The sequence below is a fragment of the Enhydra lutris genome, unplaced genomic scaffold (assembly GCF_002288905.1).
Source record: "Enhydra lutris kenyoni isolate GAN:26980312 unplaced genomic scaffold, ASM228890v2 scaffoldscaffold44, whole genome shotgun sequence".
Classification (NCBI taxonomy): Eukaryota; Metazoa; Chordata; class Mammalia; order Carnivora; family Mustelidae; genus Enhydra; species Enhydra lutris.
Window position 1 is genome coordinate 9,493,020 of NW_019154128.1, and position 18,066 is coordinate 9,511,085.

The 18,066-nt window shown below is 35.3% G+C and overlaps 1 protein-coding gene across 7 annotated transcripts in view; it reads left to right on the plus strand.

Annotated features, from left to right (window-relative positions):
* LOC111155910 (REV1, DNA directed polymerase) overlaps positions 1 to 18,066 on the plus strand; it is a 95,229-nt gene that overhangs the window by 20,372 nt on the left and 56,791 nt on the right. For 3 of the 7 annotated variants that reach the window (XR_002641162.1, XM_022516375.1, XM_022516376.1), the window contains exons 2-3: positions 7,264 to 7,327; positions 8,945 to 9,071. Coding sequence is in view for 3 of the 7 variants with exons in the window: in XM_022516375.1 (XP_022372083.1) it covers positions 7,274 to 7,327; positions 8,945 to 9,071 (181 nt within the window). In the remaining 4 variants the exon portion in view is untranslated. Of the gene's footprint in view, positions 1 to 7,263; positions 7,328 to 8,944; positions 9,072 to 15,808; positions 15,963 to 18,066 lie in introns of those variants that run through there. The other 4 variants (XM_022516377.1, XM_022516379.1, XM_022516380.1 and 1 more) reach the window with 3 other exon arrangements.

Below are 18,066 nucleotides of genomic sequence, written 5' to 3' on the forward strand. Positions count from 1 at the left end.
TACTTTTATTCCATCAGTATTTAGCATTGATTAAACTAGATATTTATTGCTTTCCTTGCTGCATTTTTTCCCCTGTATTTTTGACTTCCAAGATCATTCTTCTTCTACCTGAGGGATATATTTTAGGATTTCTTTAGTGCAAGTTTGCTGGTGGCATTATGTTCTGTTTTTATTTGCCCCAAATACCTTTATTTCATCTTTCTTGACTGAATTTTTCTCTGGGTATTGAATTCTAAATAAGTTAATTATTTATTTCAGCACTGTTGTCTTCTGGGGCTGTTGTTTCTGTCGAAAAGACAGCTGTTGTTTAATTGGTGTTCCTTTGAATATTTTGAATGGAATCTCTGTTTTCCCCACCCATTGCAGCCACTTATTTCCTTGCACATAGTAAGCATAGTACACTTTTTTTTTTTAAAGATTTTATTTATCTGACAGAGATCACAAGTAGGCAGAGAGACAGGCAGAGAGGAGGGGAAGCAGGCTCCCTGCTGAGCAGAGAGCCCGATGTGGGGCTCAATCCCAGGACCCTGGGATCATGACCTGAGCCGAGGGCAGAGACTTTAACTCACTGAGCCACCCAGGCGCTCCAGCGTAGTACAATTTTTAATCTGGGTTAAAATCAGTATCTGGAGTCTATGTAGGTCTGTTTATTTTGTTTCTGTTGGTTTTCACTCATGTGATCTTACTACTTTGTGTGCCTGGTTATTTTAATTTCTGTGCTAGACTTTGTATTTTCAAAATGGTTTGCAAAAACATGGGAAGATTAGGATGTTGTAATCCTCCATAGAGAATTTACACTGCTTCTGCCAAATGCTTTGGAGCACTGAGCAGTCCAGGGTCATCTTTTTTTTTTTTTTAAATGAAAATTCCAATATAATTCACATACAATGTTATATTAGTTTCCGTTGTATAATATAGTGATTCAACAATTCCTTGTATCACTCAGCGCTCACCATGATAAGTGTACTCTTTAATCCCCTTTACCTATTTCATCCATCCCCTACCCATCTCCCCTCTAGTAACCATCACTTTGTTATCATAGTCTGTTTTTTAGCTTGTTTCTTTCTCTTTGTTTTGTTTCTTAAATTCCACATATGAGTGAAATCATATGGTACTTGTCTTTCTCTGACCTGCTTATTTCACTTGGCATTATACTCTAGAGATCCACCCATGTTGTTGCAAATGGCAAAATTTTAATATTTTTTATGGCTGAATAATATTCCATTGTATATATGTATATATACACACATCACCTCTTCTTTACCTGTTAATTTATTGATGGACACTTGGACTGCTTCCATAATTTGGCTATTGTAAGTAATGTAGTAAATATAGTAAAAATAAACATATAGGGGTATATAGATCTTTTTAAATTAGTGTTCTCATATTCTTTGGGTAAATAGTAGTAGAGTTATTGGATCATGTAATTTATTTATTAAAAATAATATTTATTTATTTAAATAATCATGTAATTTTTTGAGGAACTTGCATACTGTTTTCCGCAGTGGCTGTATCAGTTAGCATTCCCACCAGCAGTGTAAGAGGATTCCTTTTTCTCTGTATCCTCACCAACTCTTGCTTTTTCTTGTGTTTTTGATGTTAGCGATTCGGACACGTGTGAGATGATACCTCATTGTGGTTTTGATTTGCATTTCCCTGATGATTAGTGATGTTATTCATCTTTTCATGTGTCTGTCGGCCATCTATATGTCTTAGTAGAATATCTGTGTCTTCTGCCCATTTTTAATTGGATTATTTGTTTTTTTGGTATTGAGTTTTATAGGTTCTTTATATATGTTGGGTACTAGCCCTTTAATGGGATATGTCCTTTGCAGATATTTTCTCCCTTGTCTTTTAGTTTTGTTGATTGTTTCCTTTATTATGCAGAAGCTTTTATTTTGATGTAGTCTCATTAATTTATTTTCACTTTTCTTTCCCTTGCCACAGGAAACATAGAAAAATGTTACTATGGCTGTGTCAGTCAGAGAAATTACTGCCTGTGCCCTGTTCTAGGATTTTTATGGTTTCAGGTCTCACATTTAGGATCTTAAAGCATTTTGAGTTTATTTTTGTATATGGTGTAAGAAACTGATTCAGTTTCACTCTTTTGCATGTCGCTGTCTATTTTTCCCAACACAATTTGTTGGATTGTCTTTTTCCCATTGGGTATTCTTGCTTTCTCTGTCAAGGATTGATTGACCACATATGTATGGGCTTGTTTCTAGGTGCGCTCTCTTGTTTCATTGATGTTTATGTCTATTTCTGTGCCAGTACCATACTGTTTTGATCACTACAGCTTTGTAGTGTATCTTGAAATCTGGAATTGTGATGCCTCCAGTTGTGTTTTTCTTTTTAAAAGATTGCTTTGGCTACTTAGGGTCTTCTGTGTTTTGTTTGTTTGTTTTTAAGATTTTATTTATTTATTTGACAGAGATCACAAGTAGGCAGAGGCAGGCAGAGCAAGAGGAAGGGAAGCAGGCTCCCTGCTGAGCAGAGAGCCTGATGTGGGGCTCGATTTCAGGACCCTGGGATCATGACCTGAGCCGAAGGCAGAGTCTTTAACCCACTGAGGCACCCAGGCACCCCTTTTTTGTAGTCTATCCAGATTTTAGGGTTATTTGTTCTAGTTCTGTGAAATACGCTTTTGGTATTTTAATAGGGATTGTATTAAATCTGTAGATTGCTGTAGGTAATGTGGACACTAACAATATTGGTTCTTTCATCCATGAGCAAGTTATATCCTTCCATTTGTTTCCATCTTCAGTTTCTTTCATCCATGTTTTATAGTTTTTAGAGTACAGATTTTTTTCCCCCTCCTTGGTTAAGCTTATTCCTAGGTACTTTATTTTTTGGTGTAATTGTAAATGGGATTGTTTTATTCATAGCTCTTTCTGCTCCTTCATTATTAGTATATAGAAATGCAACAGATTCCTGTGTATTGATTTTGTATTCTGCAACCTTAACAAATTCATTTATTAGTGAAGTCTTTAGGGTCTTCTACATATAGTATCATGTCATCCATAAATGATGAAAGTTTGCTTCTTTACCAATTTGGATGCCTTTTATTTCTTTCTGTTACCTAATTGTGGCTAGGACTTCCAGTACTATGTTGATTAAAAGTCGTGAGAATGAACGTCCTTGTCTTATTCCTGATCTTAGGGAAAAAGCACTCCGTTTTCACAATTGAGTATGATGTTAGTTGTGGGTTTTTCTTATATGACCTTCTTTGTGTTATGTTCTCTCAAAACCTACTTTGTTGAGGGTTTTTTTTTTTTGTCATGGGTGGGTGTTGTACTTTGTCAAATATGTTTTCTGCATCTATTGAAATGATCATGTGATTGTTTTCCCTTTTTTGGTTGATGTGAATATTGGACCACCCTTGCATACCTAGGTAAATCCCACTTGATCATAATGATTTTTTTGTATTGTCTGATTCATCTTGCTAGTATTTTGTGGAGGATTTTTGTATCTGTGTTCATCAGAGATACTGGCCTTTTTGGGATACTTTTTGTGACTGTTGAGGGACTGTTCCCTTTTTTTGGTAGTGTTTGTATTTGGTTTGATATCTGGGTAATGCTGGCCTCAGAATGAATTTGGAAGCTTTCCTTCCTCTTCAGGTTTTTGGGATAGTTTGAGAAGAATTGGTATCAATGAGGGCATCTGGTCCTGGACTTTTGTTTGTTGGGAGTTTTTTGATTACTGATTCAATTTCATTGTTGTTAATGTCTGTGTTCAGATTTTCTGTTTCTTCCTCATTGAGTTTTGGGGAGTTAGTGTTTCTAGGAATTTACTTCTAGATTGTCCAGTTTGTTGGCATATAATTTTTCATAATATTCTCTTATAATCTGGGTCGCCTGGGTGGCTCAGTTGGTTAAGTGGCTGCCTTTCATTCAGGTCATGATCCCAGGGTCCTGGGATGGAGCCCTACTATGGGCTCTCTGCTTAGTGGTATGCCTCGTTCTCCACCACCACCACCACCACCCTGCCCCGCTCTCTTGCATGTGCTCTCTCTCTCAAATAAATAAAATCTAAAATATATATATATATATACATATATATATATATATATTTTTTTTTCTTATAATCCTTTTTATTTCTGTGGTGGTGTTTGTTGTTTCACCTCTTTTATTTCTGATTTTGTTGATTTGAATCCCCCCCCCCTTTTTTTTAAATGCATCTGCCTAAGGGTTTATCAGTTCTGTTGAGTTTTTTCAAAGAAGCAGCTTCTGGTTTCTTGATCTGTTGTTTTTTTAGTTTCTATTTTGTCTATGTCTGCTCTAGTCATTATTGCTCCCTTCTTTGTACTGGTTTGCGATTTTGTTTTTTTCTTCTTTTTCTACCTCCTTTATGTGTAAGGTTAGGTTCTTGATTTGAGATTTTTCTTGCTGCTTGAGGTAGGCCTATATTGCTATAAACTTCCCTTTAGAACAGCTTTGCATTCCAAAGATTTTGGACCATTGTGTTTTCATTTTCATTTGTCTTTTTGTATTTTTTGTTCCTTGATTTTTCGGTTGACTCATTCATTGTTCAGAAGCATGTTATTTGTGTTCTTTAGTCTAGGATTACCTTAATTTAGTTTCAGAAATTGAAGTAATACAGGTCAGGGTATGTTTTTGGCAAAATTTGGCCTACTTCCAGCTTACTTACTCCTAGGATCCTAATCCTAAGTGTTGAGATATATATGGTTGGAGAGCCCTTTAATTCCAGCTTTTGTTCCCTTATTGTGTTTGTTCAAAAACATTGCCCAATCTCTCAGCCACTCTTTTGTAATTGTCACATGTTCTCAGAGGAAGAAGCTGTCCCAATCTGGGAAGGAGGGGTTTTCTTTTTCATCTTCTAAATCCTGGCACAGTAATTTTTCATTATTTTCTGGGCCTTCTATGCCTCTTTTTTTTTTTTTTTTTGTAATGTTTTGACTAGCTTTCCTCTTTCTCAGCAGGAAGGTTGATCCAAATACCTACTTTACTATTTGTTATGGGATTTTCTCAAAAGTAGAATTTGAATGTATAAAATGAAATACTGTTTCTTTTCCCCCTTTTTCGGTCTTATTATTTGAATCCTCAATATGGGTTTGCTGTACTCGGTCAAAGTAGTGGAAATGAAGAAGTTACTCATTTCAGTCTTATTCCCTTTCAGAGCTTAGACATTTGTCTGGAATAGCTTTATTACTTTGGACTAGAGGAGGAACCTTTATATTTTTTAAAATTTATTATAACTTTGTTTCATAGTTTTCTACCTCATTAAATCACTGTTAATATTTCATATTGGCCCTTTGCAGTAGTTACCCAGTAGATCTTAAATGAATAAGCCTCTTAACTAATTGATTAGCCTGCTGAATTAAACTTTGATAATATATTTTATTCTTTAACTTAATCTTCATTTAGCTGATTAATTTTTGCTTTTAGTTTTTGTGAGTATGCATCCGTAACATGTAATGGCCAGAACTCCCAAAGTGTTCACTTGTAAGGGCAGATGTATAGATGCAGAGTTTATATGAACTCAAGAATTGTGTGTTAATACATTTCCCAGACTCCTTTAAGGTAAGGGGAGAAGTCTTAAGGGTCTAGACAAAGTGAGCCTCTTAAAACAGAAGTATTTAGTAGAAAAATATTGCAGTTCTGGGACTTAAAATGAACACATTGGGTAACCATGCCCCCCACCTTTGTCAGACTGAAAAGAACACCAGTTCTTCTCTCCACCAACATCCATGTCCCCTAATCTGGGTTAATCACCTGGCCTGTTTGCAGAGCTCTTTGCTCATGCCCCTTGTCTATCAGACTTACGTTTTTAAGAGAATGCCTCTACATATCTTTTTAGGCCCCTTTTAAGAGTAGACAATACAAATTCATAATTAATATTAATGTCAGCAAGGGAAAACTGTAAATCACATAATATATCGAATGTAGAAATAACTTGAAAGAAAATACCTGCTGATGTGTGTGGCTAAAGTGTCATGTTTTAAGGTGTCATTCAGTAACAAATTTTTTTTTTTTAATTTAAATTTTTATTTATTTATTTATTTTTAAACATATATTTTTATCCCCAGGGGTACAGGTCTGTGAATCGCCAGGTTTACACATTTCACAGCACTCACCATAGCACATACCCTCCCCAATGTCCATAACCCCACCCCGCCTCTCCCAACCCCCCTCCCCCCTCAGTAACAAATTCTTATAAACCATATCAAAGCGATTTGACTTGGGTAATGTGCAAAACTCTAGTAGCATATTAATTGATATTGAGTTTTACATAGTAGAAGAAAAATAGAGGACATGTTAATTTTGTGAAGGATAATGCAGTAGTGTCTCAAGATGTAGCTATATGACTAAAAGAATTTTTTTTTTTTTTTAAAGATTTTATTTATTTATTTGACAGAGAGATCACAAGCATGCAGAGAGGCAGGCAGAGAGAGAGGAGGAAGCAGGCTCCCCTAGAGAGCAGAGAGCCCGACTCGGGGCTCGATCCCAGGACTCTGAGATCATGACCCGAGCCGAAGGCAGCGGCTTAACCCACTGAGCCACCCAGGCGCCCCATGACTAAAAGAATTTTATAAGGAATTTCATTTAGTGCCTGCTTTGACTTCTGAACTATTTTATATCTTGCTAGCCACTAAGCCAGCTGTCACTTGATATAGCCATTATTTGGTCCTTTTGGTTGTTTAATGGGATAGTGGGTCAAGTGTAGCCTTAAGGAGAATGCCAGATTTGATAGTTTATTATAAGTGATACTCCTTCTACTTTATCTCCCCTAGATGTGTTGTTTTAATTGACTTCTTTTAGGGGTTTTGCATAATAGATGAATTACACTGTGAGTACACTCTTATGTGTCTAGTATGTAATAGCAAAGACAGAGTTTAAGAGCCGTATCAGAGGGCAATTCATGAAGGAAAATGTTTTCTTGGGTTCTCTTAATACTGATTAATGTTAACAAGTAAGCATGGCCATGTTAGTCTAATTTGGTGATTCTTTATGCAAATATGTATTAGGTTTGGTGCTCAGGAATGCATAAAATTTTTTGCTATAAAATGAAATTTATCGTAGTTGTAATTTAAATCTGATATTTATCTACAGGAGGGTGTTTTAGGAATAGATTTCACTGATGCAGGAGAATATATGCTTTGGAAAAAATTTTAACTTTCACCAGTTGAATATTTGAGTTTATTTTAACTTCTCATTTTTCTTGATTTGAAATAAAATGTCAGTTAATAGTACATTATGTTATAAAATTCACAGTTTTTTTTTTTTTCTTTCCCCCTAATTACAGAAGCTCCACCATGAGACGAGGTGGATGGAGAAAGCGAGCTGAAAATGATGGCTGGGAAAAATGGGTGTGTTTTAAAAGAATAAAAATACTATATTTAATTGTTCAGGTATTTTTCATACCTCTTGTAGGTTATAGTTTGGTTTAAGGCATTTTTTAAAATTGCAGATCACTTTAGATACCAACTCTTCTCAGTTTTCACAATGTATTGAAAGCTTGTTTAAACTTTTTTAACACCTGAAATTTATTTTATCCTGAGGAAATAAATGTTCTGGTACACAGATACTTAGTTATGGTAATTTTATTGCAGCTTTGCTAATAATACTGAAAAACAGAAAAACATACTCTAGTAGGGGATTAGTCAAATAAATTACCTCTGTGTAGTGCAACACTGTTTAACCATTATTTATCTTTACATCTTCCTTCCTTCCTTCCTTCCTCTCTCTCTCTCTCTCTCTTTCTTTTTCTCCCCCCCCTTTTCTCTCTTTCTCTCTCTTTGGGAGAGAGGGGGAAGAGGGGCAGAGAGAGAGGGAGAGAATCTTAAGCTGATTCTGATGTCCCACCTGATTTGGGACTTGATCTCACAACCCTGAGATCATGACCTGAGCTGAAATCAAGAGTTGGATGCTTAACCAACTGAGCCACCCCTTACCTTTATATTTAACTTGGCAAAATGACCTTGACTAAATGATTGTGTTATAAAGGGCTATTATATATGATCCTATTTTTCTAAAACCTCTGTATTCTGAGACATAGTAATAAAGTTTGAAAATAAGATCCCAAAATGTTAACAGTGAATGGAATCCTACCTCATTTAAGTTTTCTTCATATTTTTCTATATTTTCTGAAAAAAAATTTTTTTTCCACAATGAGCATGTAATATCTGATTAGTCAGTGAAGTAATTTCCGTTTTGTAAGAAATATATGTGCCACTTCTAGATATGTGTGGCTGTATTTTAAACATCTAATGGATAGTTGTTTAGAGTGAAGTAAAATCAGTACTTAGTTGGTAATTCAAATAATTAAGCTTAATTTTGTCAGTGTTTAGGAAAAATATAGCTGAATTCATATATTTATGTAGGTCTTGAGCCAAAATAATGTTTTCTTTCTGAAGTTGATGTTCTCTAATAAAAGTTATTACTACTATTAAGTAGATTGCTTAGATCCAGAATTTCACCACGGAATCATCTATTGTAGTAGCTACATGCATGGAGAACTGTACTGGTTTGTTGGATTCTTTCATTTTACTTTAAGTTGCTAATTTTAAGCTTCCTGTATTCAGAAGATAGTGGAAGCCAGTCAAAAATATACTCTTACTGACCACATGTCAAATTTTTAATTGGTTTAAACCTCCTGCTTAATTTTGTAGATAAGAACGATGTTTTGTGGCATTAAACATTATTCTTCCTCCTCTTTTAAAGTAACTTACAAGAATGTGATAAAACAGTTAAAAATTGAATTGACAGAGGGAAAACTCTTTGACCTGATTGTTTTATTGCCTTGCCTTATGGTTAATGTTTATAATTGTACCTTATGTCATCATTAAACCTTGGTCACTAGCATAGTGAACGTTTATTTATTTATTTATTTATATTTATTTATTTTAATGTAATTTTTTTTTTTTAAGAAAGGGGGTGAAGAAAATATAACTTTTGTGATTGGTTTATCTTTCTTTAAATTCTAGGGTGGGTATATGGCTGCCAAGGTCCAGAAATTGGAGGAACAATTTCGATCAGATGCTACTTTACAGAAGGATGGAACTTCATCTACAATTTTTAGTGGAGTTGCCATTTACGTTAATGGATATACAGGTTGAGTCCTTTTTACTTTTTAGGTACCCTATTTTGGCATGTACTTTTATTAGGATTGAGAGTGATTTGTTTTAAATTGTTTTATTTATCTCTGTATAAAAATGATAAAATCCTCTGCTTAGAGTCTTTTCCTTTTCATCCTACCTGTACTTGCCATTGTGTTTTTCATTTTAATTTTTATCAAAGTACATAGTTTTAAAAAGCCAAATGAGGTTTAAAATGGAAAACAGTAGTCTCCTTTCATAACCACCTGACAGGAAGCTCACCACACATGAGTGGGGTATGTACGCTGTGAGGTTCAGTATAGTGGGAACTGGTAGGGCCATTTCATTGGTGAATTTCCAACTGTAATTATCCATAGGTCCTTTTGAGCTGGTGGGGGAGGGGTGTGTGTGTGTGTTAGATTTCCCAGAATCTTACTTAGAGAAGGTATAAACCTAGCTGCCGGCATTTTGGTTGCCATGGGGGAGGGATGGGGCCACAATGCTCACAGTTTAGAAAATAGAATTTCATTTAATCTTCCTCTCCTTTTTTTTCATCCCCTGTGTCCACTTCTCCTCTCTTGTATGTCTGTTGTCATTGAGTCCACCCTCTGGAAGGGACATGATAATCTTTCTTCTTTGTAAGTGGAAATAGAGATCTGGACTTCTAATCTGTCTCTTAGAATTTCAACCATAAACTTCTTGTTTTATCACCTGTTCACATGGCCCCTTTTGAAGGTGCTCAGTGCCTCTTTTACTGGGCACTCAGTTTCTCTTGCTTTCACTGGCAACAAGTAGACTCTTCTATGCTTCCACATAGCCTGCTTAGATTTTATCTTTTATCCTTCTCTGATGTAAAGTCAGTTATCACTTGTCTATTGGCTATCAGCTTTTATTACTAAAGTTTTCAGTCTCTTGAGAATTCCTCTCCTCTTAAGATCATTTTAGTGTTTTGTTGTTGTTGTTTTGTTTTGTTTTTAAGTGAATGGCTGTAAATGTGTCATTCTGTTATATTTAACTCTCTCTGCTTCTCAGTTAGCTGTTACTCGCTTATCTGTGAGGTCTCTTTATACATCACTTCCCCTAATTTGTCTGATTGTCTTCCTACTGGTGTAGGTGATTTCTCATGCTCCTGTGGGACTATGACTCCTAAGTATCTAACCATTTATTGGATCTTATTGTAGTTGCCGGTTTACTGGATAAGAGTAAGAGCTCCATTTTCACATTTTCATTACTGTTTTACTGTGTCTCTACAGTGACCAGGCATTAACCACTCCCGAAATATTTATTGAATTAAGATAAAGTTTTAATTAACTGATACATTTTCTTGGTTGAGTTTTATCAGGCATTGTTGACAAAGAATTTAAAGAATGTTATCTCAAAATGAATGCTGATGCAGCTTTGGTAAAGTTCATCACATGCAACTTTTCTGCCTAAGTATTCTGGAACATTCAAGCTCAAAGACTTTTCTGAGATGCATTATAAGCATTAAAAGTGTTAGAAAGAGAGGGAGGGAGGGAGGAAGGGAGAAGAAAGAAACAAACATTGCTTATTACATTAACCAGTAGTGGAAGTCCCCAGTTCATGAGGCCACCCTTATTCATATAAGAAGAGATCCTTTGTGTGAGGGAGAAAAAAAAAATGCAGTAGTAATCACTACTGTGGTTGAGAATGGAATTCTAATTCTACTTTTGTCACCAATTTTTGTGTGACCATAAGACATTTTCTCTGTGGACCCGTTTTATTTGGACCCAACTTTATCCCTATCTTTTTCATGATTATTCCTGTCCTTTCCATTATTTTCCATATCCTTTTCTTTCTGATAGGGATGAAAATATTAGTTTTTACTATTACTAGGATTACATTATAACTTTACAAGTAAAGTTCCATTTTGTTGAATTTCCTAGGGACATGCAAATTTTGATGATAAAATTTTTTTAGAAAACTTTTCAGTTTTATTGAATATTCTTTCAGTTTGTAGACAAGAGAATCAATAATTTCTGTGTAATGATTAGCAGTAGTCAGTGCCTTAGATGCAGTAAGAGAAGTAGGAAATTATTATTATTGATTCTTAATCATGCTCCCCATAGACTTTAACATTCCAAGTTTTCTTGATTCCTTTAAAGTTCCCAGTTCTGCCAACGGAAAATTTCTTTGGTGACTCCCATCCTTTGCAACCTAATTATTACTGAATTTGAGATTAAGAAAAGAATCTACATCTTTTGGATACTGTGTGTCTGTCAGCACGTTTTTTTTTTTTTTTTTTTTCCCCCCCCAAAAAGGGTTTTTTTTTTTTCCAGTTTTTTTTTTTTTTTTTCCAATTTTTTTTTTTTTTTTTTTTTTTTAAGATTTATTGAGAGAGAGTGAATGAGCGCACATGTGTATGTATACTTGGGGTTGGTGGGGAGGTGTAGGTGGGGGTGGAGGACAGAGGTAGAATCTCAAGCAGACTCCCCACTGAATGTGGAGCCTGACTTGGGGCTCCATCATGACCTGAGCTGAAATCAAGAGTCAGTTGCTTAACCAACTCAGCCACCCAGGTGCCCCTTCCTTGTTGTTGTTGTTTTTTTGTTTGTTTGTTTTTAACTTTTTAAAAAGATTTTACTTATTTATTTGAGAGAGAGCAGAGCAAGAGAGGGCACACATGAGTCAGAATGGGGATTAGCAGAGGAAGAGGGAAAAGCAGACCCCCTGCTGAGAAGGGAGACCTACTTGGTTCTCGGTTCCAGGATCCTGGGATCATGAACTGAGCCAAAGGCAGATGCTTAACCAACTGAGCCACCCAGGTGCCCCCAATCTGTTTTTTAATTAAGTTTTATTTTTTTGAGATAACTGTAAATTCATGTGCCATCGTAAGAAAGAATAGAGATACCATGAGCCATTTGCCCGGTTTGTCTCCTTGGTAACATCTTATAAACGATAGTACACATATCAACCAGGAAATTGACATTGATACAGTCAAGATAGAATGTTTCCATACCACAAAAATTCTTCACTCTGCTCTTTTGTAGCCACACCTGCTTCCAGTTTGCTCTCAGCCCTTTTAATCCCTTTAACTACTAACCCATCTCCTGTTTCTGTACTTTTTTCATTTCAGTGATGTTATGTAAATAGAACATACTGTATGTAACCTTTTAGGATTGGCCTTTTTTTTTTTTTTTTTTTTTAAGATTTTATTTGTTTTTTTTTTGAGCTCAGAGAGTGAGAGCACAAATGGGGAACAGCAGAGGGAAGGGAGAAGCAGGCTTCCTGCCGAGCAGGGAACTCGATGTGGGACTCCATCCCAGGACCCTGAGATCATGACCTGAGCTGAAGGCAGATACTTAACTGACTGTGCCACCCAGGTGTCCCAGGATTGGCTTTTTAAATTCAGCATAGTATTCTGAAGATTTATCCAAGTTGTGTATATCGGTAGTTTTTTCCTTTTTATTGCTGAGTTATATTCCATTGTATGGGTGTTCCACAGTTTGTTAACCATTTACCTGTTTAAGAATATCTGGATTATTTTCTGGTTTTGGCTCTGAACATTTATATGTGGGTTTTGTGTGAACATTAAGAGTGCTATTGCTGGGTCATATAGATGGTGGTTGCCTGTTTAGTTTTTTTTAAGAAACTGCCAAACTGTTTTCTCCTTGGTTGTACTATTTTATTTTATATTCCCACTAACAGTTTATGAGTGACCCAGTTTCTCTGCATTCTTGTTAGCATTTAGCGCTTTTTAAACATTCTAATAGGTGTGTCCTGATATCTCATTGTGCTTTTTATTTGGGTTTGATGCATCTTCAACAGCGTTTGATGAAGGCAAATTGATTTTTTGTTTTTGATTTTTAAATTAATTTACATGTTCTAATAGATGTGTAGTGGTGTCTCATTGTGGTTTTAATTTGTATTTGCCCAATGGCAAATGATACTGAACAGCCTATGATGTATTTATTTGCCATCTGTATGTCCTCTTCAGTGAAATGTCTATACATGTCTTTTGCCCATTTTCGAATTGGATTGTCTTGTATTCTTTTGAGTTGTGAGAGTTCTTTCTTTATTCCAGATACTACTCCTTTGTCAGATGTGTGGTTTGCACAGTCTGTAGCTTGACTTTCATCCTTTTCGTATGGTCTTTTGCAGAACAAAGTTTTTAATTTTCATGAGGTCCAGTTTATCTTTAACTATCTATCTTCAACTTTATGGATTGTGCTTTCAATTTAGAAGTTACTGCTTAATACTAGATCTCAAAGATTTTCACCTATTTTTTTTTCTAAAAATTTTCTTAGTTTTATATTTTGCATTTAATCTCATCCATTTTCAGTTAATTTTTATTTATTTTTTTGGTGGCCTATGGATATGCGATTACTCTGGCTCTGCTTGTTGAAAAACTATTTTCCTCCACTGGATTACTTTTGCACTTCTATGAAAAATCAGTTGGATATATCTGGGTCTGTTTCGGGGTTCTCTGTTTTATTATATTAATGCATTGATAGCATATGGTTTTGATTACTGTACCTGTATAGTAAGCCTTAATATTAGGCAGAATGATTATTTCCATTTTCTTCTTTGCCAAGATTATTTTAGCTACTCCAGAGCCTGTGCAATGCCTTTCCATATAAATTTTAGAATAAAGTTGTCTGTGTTTATAAAATAAATACCTTGCTGGGATTGTGATAGGAATTACATTAAGCCTGTAGGTCAATTTAAGGAGAATTGACATCTTTACTATGTTGAGTTTTCCAGTCTGTGGACCTTTCATCCCATTTTGCTCTGCTTTAGTTGATTAGACAAACACATGTATCTCTTATGCTACTGGTGTGTTAGGAATTATGTTTGAACAGATGGTGGTTGATGGAGAATGTGGGTTTTTGTGGTGAGTAAGTAATCTCTGAGAGTTAGGTATAGAGGAAAGTAGGTGGCAACACAGAAGAGCAGTTACTGCCTCTGAGAGTTAGTGAGTCCTTCATAGAGGGATTCACTTTTTAAGCTGCATCTTAGATAAAAAGACATTTTCTAAGCAAAAAAGGATAAAGTCATTCTTGTCTAATCCTGACCTACAGTTTTCCCTTTCTATTCTCCTAATTTTGGTCATTGGGCTTATTTTGATACGTTAGGTTTTTTCTTTGTACTTTCTTATTTCTGAACTTCTGTTGGTGCTTTTGTTTCTTGTAAAAAGCTTCTTTCCTCACTTCTGTGAACTGGAATTATATTCATCCTTTAAGACTCATATTAAATTAGATTTTGTCTCCTTCCCTAAGCCAGTCCATAGTATTTAAATTGCATAGCATCATTGTTAGAAACATTTTCTCCAACACCTAAGTCTTATATTGTCAGGTCTTATTCATGTATTAAGTTTTTAGGACTTAGAAAGCCCATTTTGTGTCGTAGCACCTAGCCAAATGTGTCTCAGAGGTAGCACTATAGGGCCTTAAATTTGCTATTCCATCTGATGTCCCTAGGTCTTTATCATTCACATCTCTGATCAAATGTCACCTCCTCTGAGACTTTCCCTGACCCAGCCTTATCTAAGATAAATGTACCTTGCTCTCCATTTTCTTTCCTAATCCCTTGTCCAGCTTTATTTCTCTTCATAGAATTTATTTGTACCCGAACTGGTATCATTTATCTGACTTATTTTCTGTCTGTCTAATGAAATAGAAGTATCATGGAGCACAGATGCAAGTCTTGATCATTGCTATATGCCAGGGGCTAGAACCTTGCGTGGCACATTGTAGGATGCTTAATAAATACTAGTTGAGTAAATGAGTGAATAACACCATTTTGTATTTGTACATCAGAATGTTAAAATATTTTCACTCATATGCTAATTCAGCTCCGTCTTCTTAAATCTTTTTAGTTTTTAACTAAGAAATGGGCCACATTCTATCTAGGCTTTTACTCAATTATAATCTCGGGAGATAGGCCCTGAGCACGTTTATTTCGGTGAAAGCTCCCCAGGTTAGTTAGTGCTTCAAATCTAGTGAAATGTAATTGTTGTCTTCTCTGGAGTGGGATCAGGACAGTTAATATGGAAAGAGGTGTTCTGGTTATTTTGTGCTTTTTTCAGTATGTGGATAAAAGACCAGGTCCAGTGGCTTTTATACTGCTGAGGTTTCTGAAAAAATAGATGGGCAGACATAAACTTGGGCATGGATTGCAAAATGAACAAGGAAGTATGCAAATATGACAGACTTAAATTTTAAGTGATAAGGATTTGTTTAAAAACTTTAACAACCTTATTTTGTTGTTTTCTGGACATGTGAATGTGATGGCTTAGGAAAAGAATACATTTAATGGTGACAAATCTAGTTTTTCAGAAATGTATGCATCCCAGAAATTACTTTCTTTCTATATATATGTATCTTTTTTCATTTTTCTGTGAGACTTTGATCTTATAAATCAGAGATGTGGGAATTTCACCTCTAACATGGGAGAGACTTCTGTATTAATTTATTTCACCCACTGTATTTTTTACCAGTGTTCAGTAGGTGTTTGCACCTGATAGTTACTCAGAACTGTGTTCTGTAGTCTTTTGAAACTTCTTCAGTTTTTGTTTGGTTAAGTGTATGTGACTTTTAGTTGAATGTGGTAAGTCTAAGGTAGTTAGGGAGGAAAGGAGTCAAGAGAGTAATCATGGCTACTGGAGGAAGAGTAATGGGTGGGAGTCAGAAGACAAAAGGGTCTGCACAGTGGCTGTGTGATTATGGACGAATCACCTAATTTTTTCTATTTCCTCATCAGTAACCATGCTAAATTATCTTTTCTAATTTGTAGGATTGTGAGACTCAAATGAAATAATGAAATAATGAAGGATATTACTACTGTAGAACCAAAGGAGGTGTAAGCAGCCATTTGGTTTACTTCTTTCTACCATGTATGTAGCACAACCAACATTTAATCAAGTTCTTTGGATATACAGAATGAAATGGTGCGCATAATGAATATTTTCTCATTAGAGATTTGTCAAGGAAAACTTCTGTACAAGATTTTAAAACTTTGTTAATAGAATTTGTTTTAACCAGATGATCTTACAAACTATGCCTAGGAACATGAAAGTGGTCTTCATGTAGCTTTTTGTGTTCTGTAATGGCATTTGTTGTGATGGGATTTCACTTGCAGAGCTTTAGGATTAAATTGTGGTCCTGTGACATATGCCTTTTACTTTTACTGTGTGTAATTGTCTCTTACTAGGGTTGGTTTTAGTTCTGAACTTTAGTTGCATTCAGAACATTTTTACAGAATGTTCTTTAAAATTAACAGTAGGAATATGGTGGAATATAATTTTAAACTTTAAGAAGATAGTTTAGGATCCTAGAGTGTCTTCATTATTATCAAGAACACTCATTATTATTTTACATAAAAAGTTCTGCTAAATAGTTTGAATTTTTAAATGCCAGAAATACTTTTATTGCAGTAGCAATGCTTCTTCAAACCCAATGTCTTTATCCTTGTTAATACCATTAACTATTAACCAACCTGCTACAGCAAATTATCTGACTTACATTTTTTTTTAAAGATTTAATTTATTTATTTGACAGAGGGAGAGAGATCACAAGTAGGCAGAGAGAGGGGGAGGAAGCAGGCTCCCTGCTCAGCAGAGAGCCCAATGCGGGGCTCGATCCCAGCACCCTGAGATCATGACCTGAGCCGAAGACAGAGGCTTAACCCACTGAGCCACCCAGGTGCCCTCTGACTTACATTTTATTACCCCTGCAATATTCTACCTTAGACAATGATGAAAAAGAACAATGGGGAGAGAAGCAATGGCTCTGACATCTCAAAACCTATTATAGAAGGTTGTAAGCATTTAAAACTTTGTGTAACTGGTATAAGAATAGGCAGATATGTGGTTTAGAGTTGCTCAGAAATAAATTCTGTGGGGGCACCTGGGTGGCTCAGTCAGTTAAGTTTCTGACTCTTGATTTCAGCTCAGGTCGTGATCTCATGGTCGTGAGTTCAGGCCCTGCTGTGGGCTCTGCACTGGGAAATGGAGCCTACTTAAAAAAAAAGAAGAAAGTATATGTTTTGTAAATTTGGTATGTGAATGAGATAATCATCTCTGTGTGTGTGTGTGTGTGTTTATTATAAGTTACATGCATTATTTTTATAAAACAGAACAGCCTAGCCCGTCAGCGCTATTTTAAATATTCTAGGTTATAAAGAACCATTGATCAGTGGGGGAGAGGGAAGAATTATTCAGTATAATTTGTTACAACAAATCAGATGACTGGAAAAAAGTTCATACATCAAAATAATAGGAAATAGAACACTAACATCGCAATAGATTAAAGGCAAATTTCAGAAACAATTTATTTCAGGACCTGGGTCACAAATGTGGAAATATGTTCAACTTCACTATTAGATAAATGTATAATGAGACAATAAGTTTGTGAAAACTTTATTTAGTTTTAAAAAATTATTACGTGAAATACCCAATACAGGTATAGATGGGTGAAAATAACTCCTTCAGTCATTGCTGGAGCAAGAGTATGAGTTGGTAGACTTGCTTTGGAGGATGGCATTACGAAACATGCAAGGGGCCTTTAATCTGCTTATAACCTTTGGCTTAGTAATTCTTCTAAGAGTCTCTTCTAAGCTGATAAGCCTGATTGGCCTCCCAGTATAGATTTATAGAAGAGATCATCTTGTCATGTTGTTTTATTTGAAAGCCAATCATCATCTAAGAATAGAAATTCACCTATAAATTATACCATCTATAAGGTGACTTAAAACAATTAAAAAGTAACTATGGATAATTTATAATAATATAGAAAAATTTTTGGTAAATGAGAAAGGATAGGGTATAAAATGAGAAGTAGGGGATGCTCGAACTGTTAGAAAAGAAAAGCACAGGAAAAAATATGCTAAGAAGCAAATCTATCACAGTGGTAACTTTCTTTGGGCATAGAACTGTGAGTGGTATATTTTCTTCTCATTTCTAGAATTTTTTTTTTTTTAGATTTTATTTTTATTATTTATTTGACAGAGAGATCAGAAGTAGGCAGAGAGAGAGAGAGAGGAGGAAGCAGGCT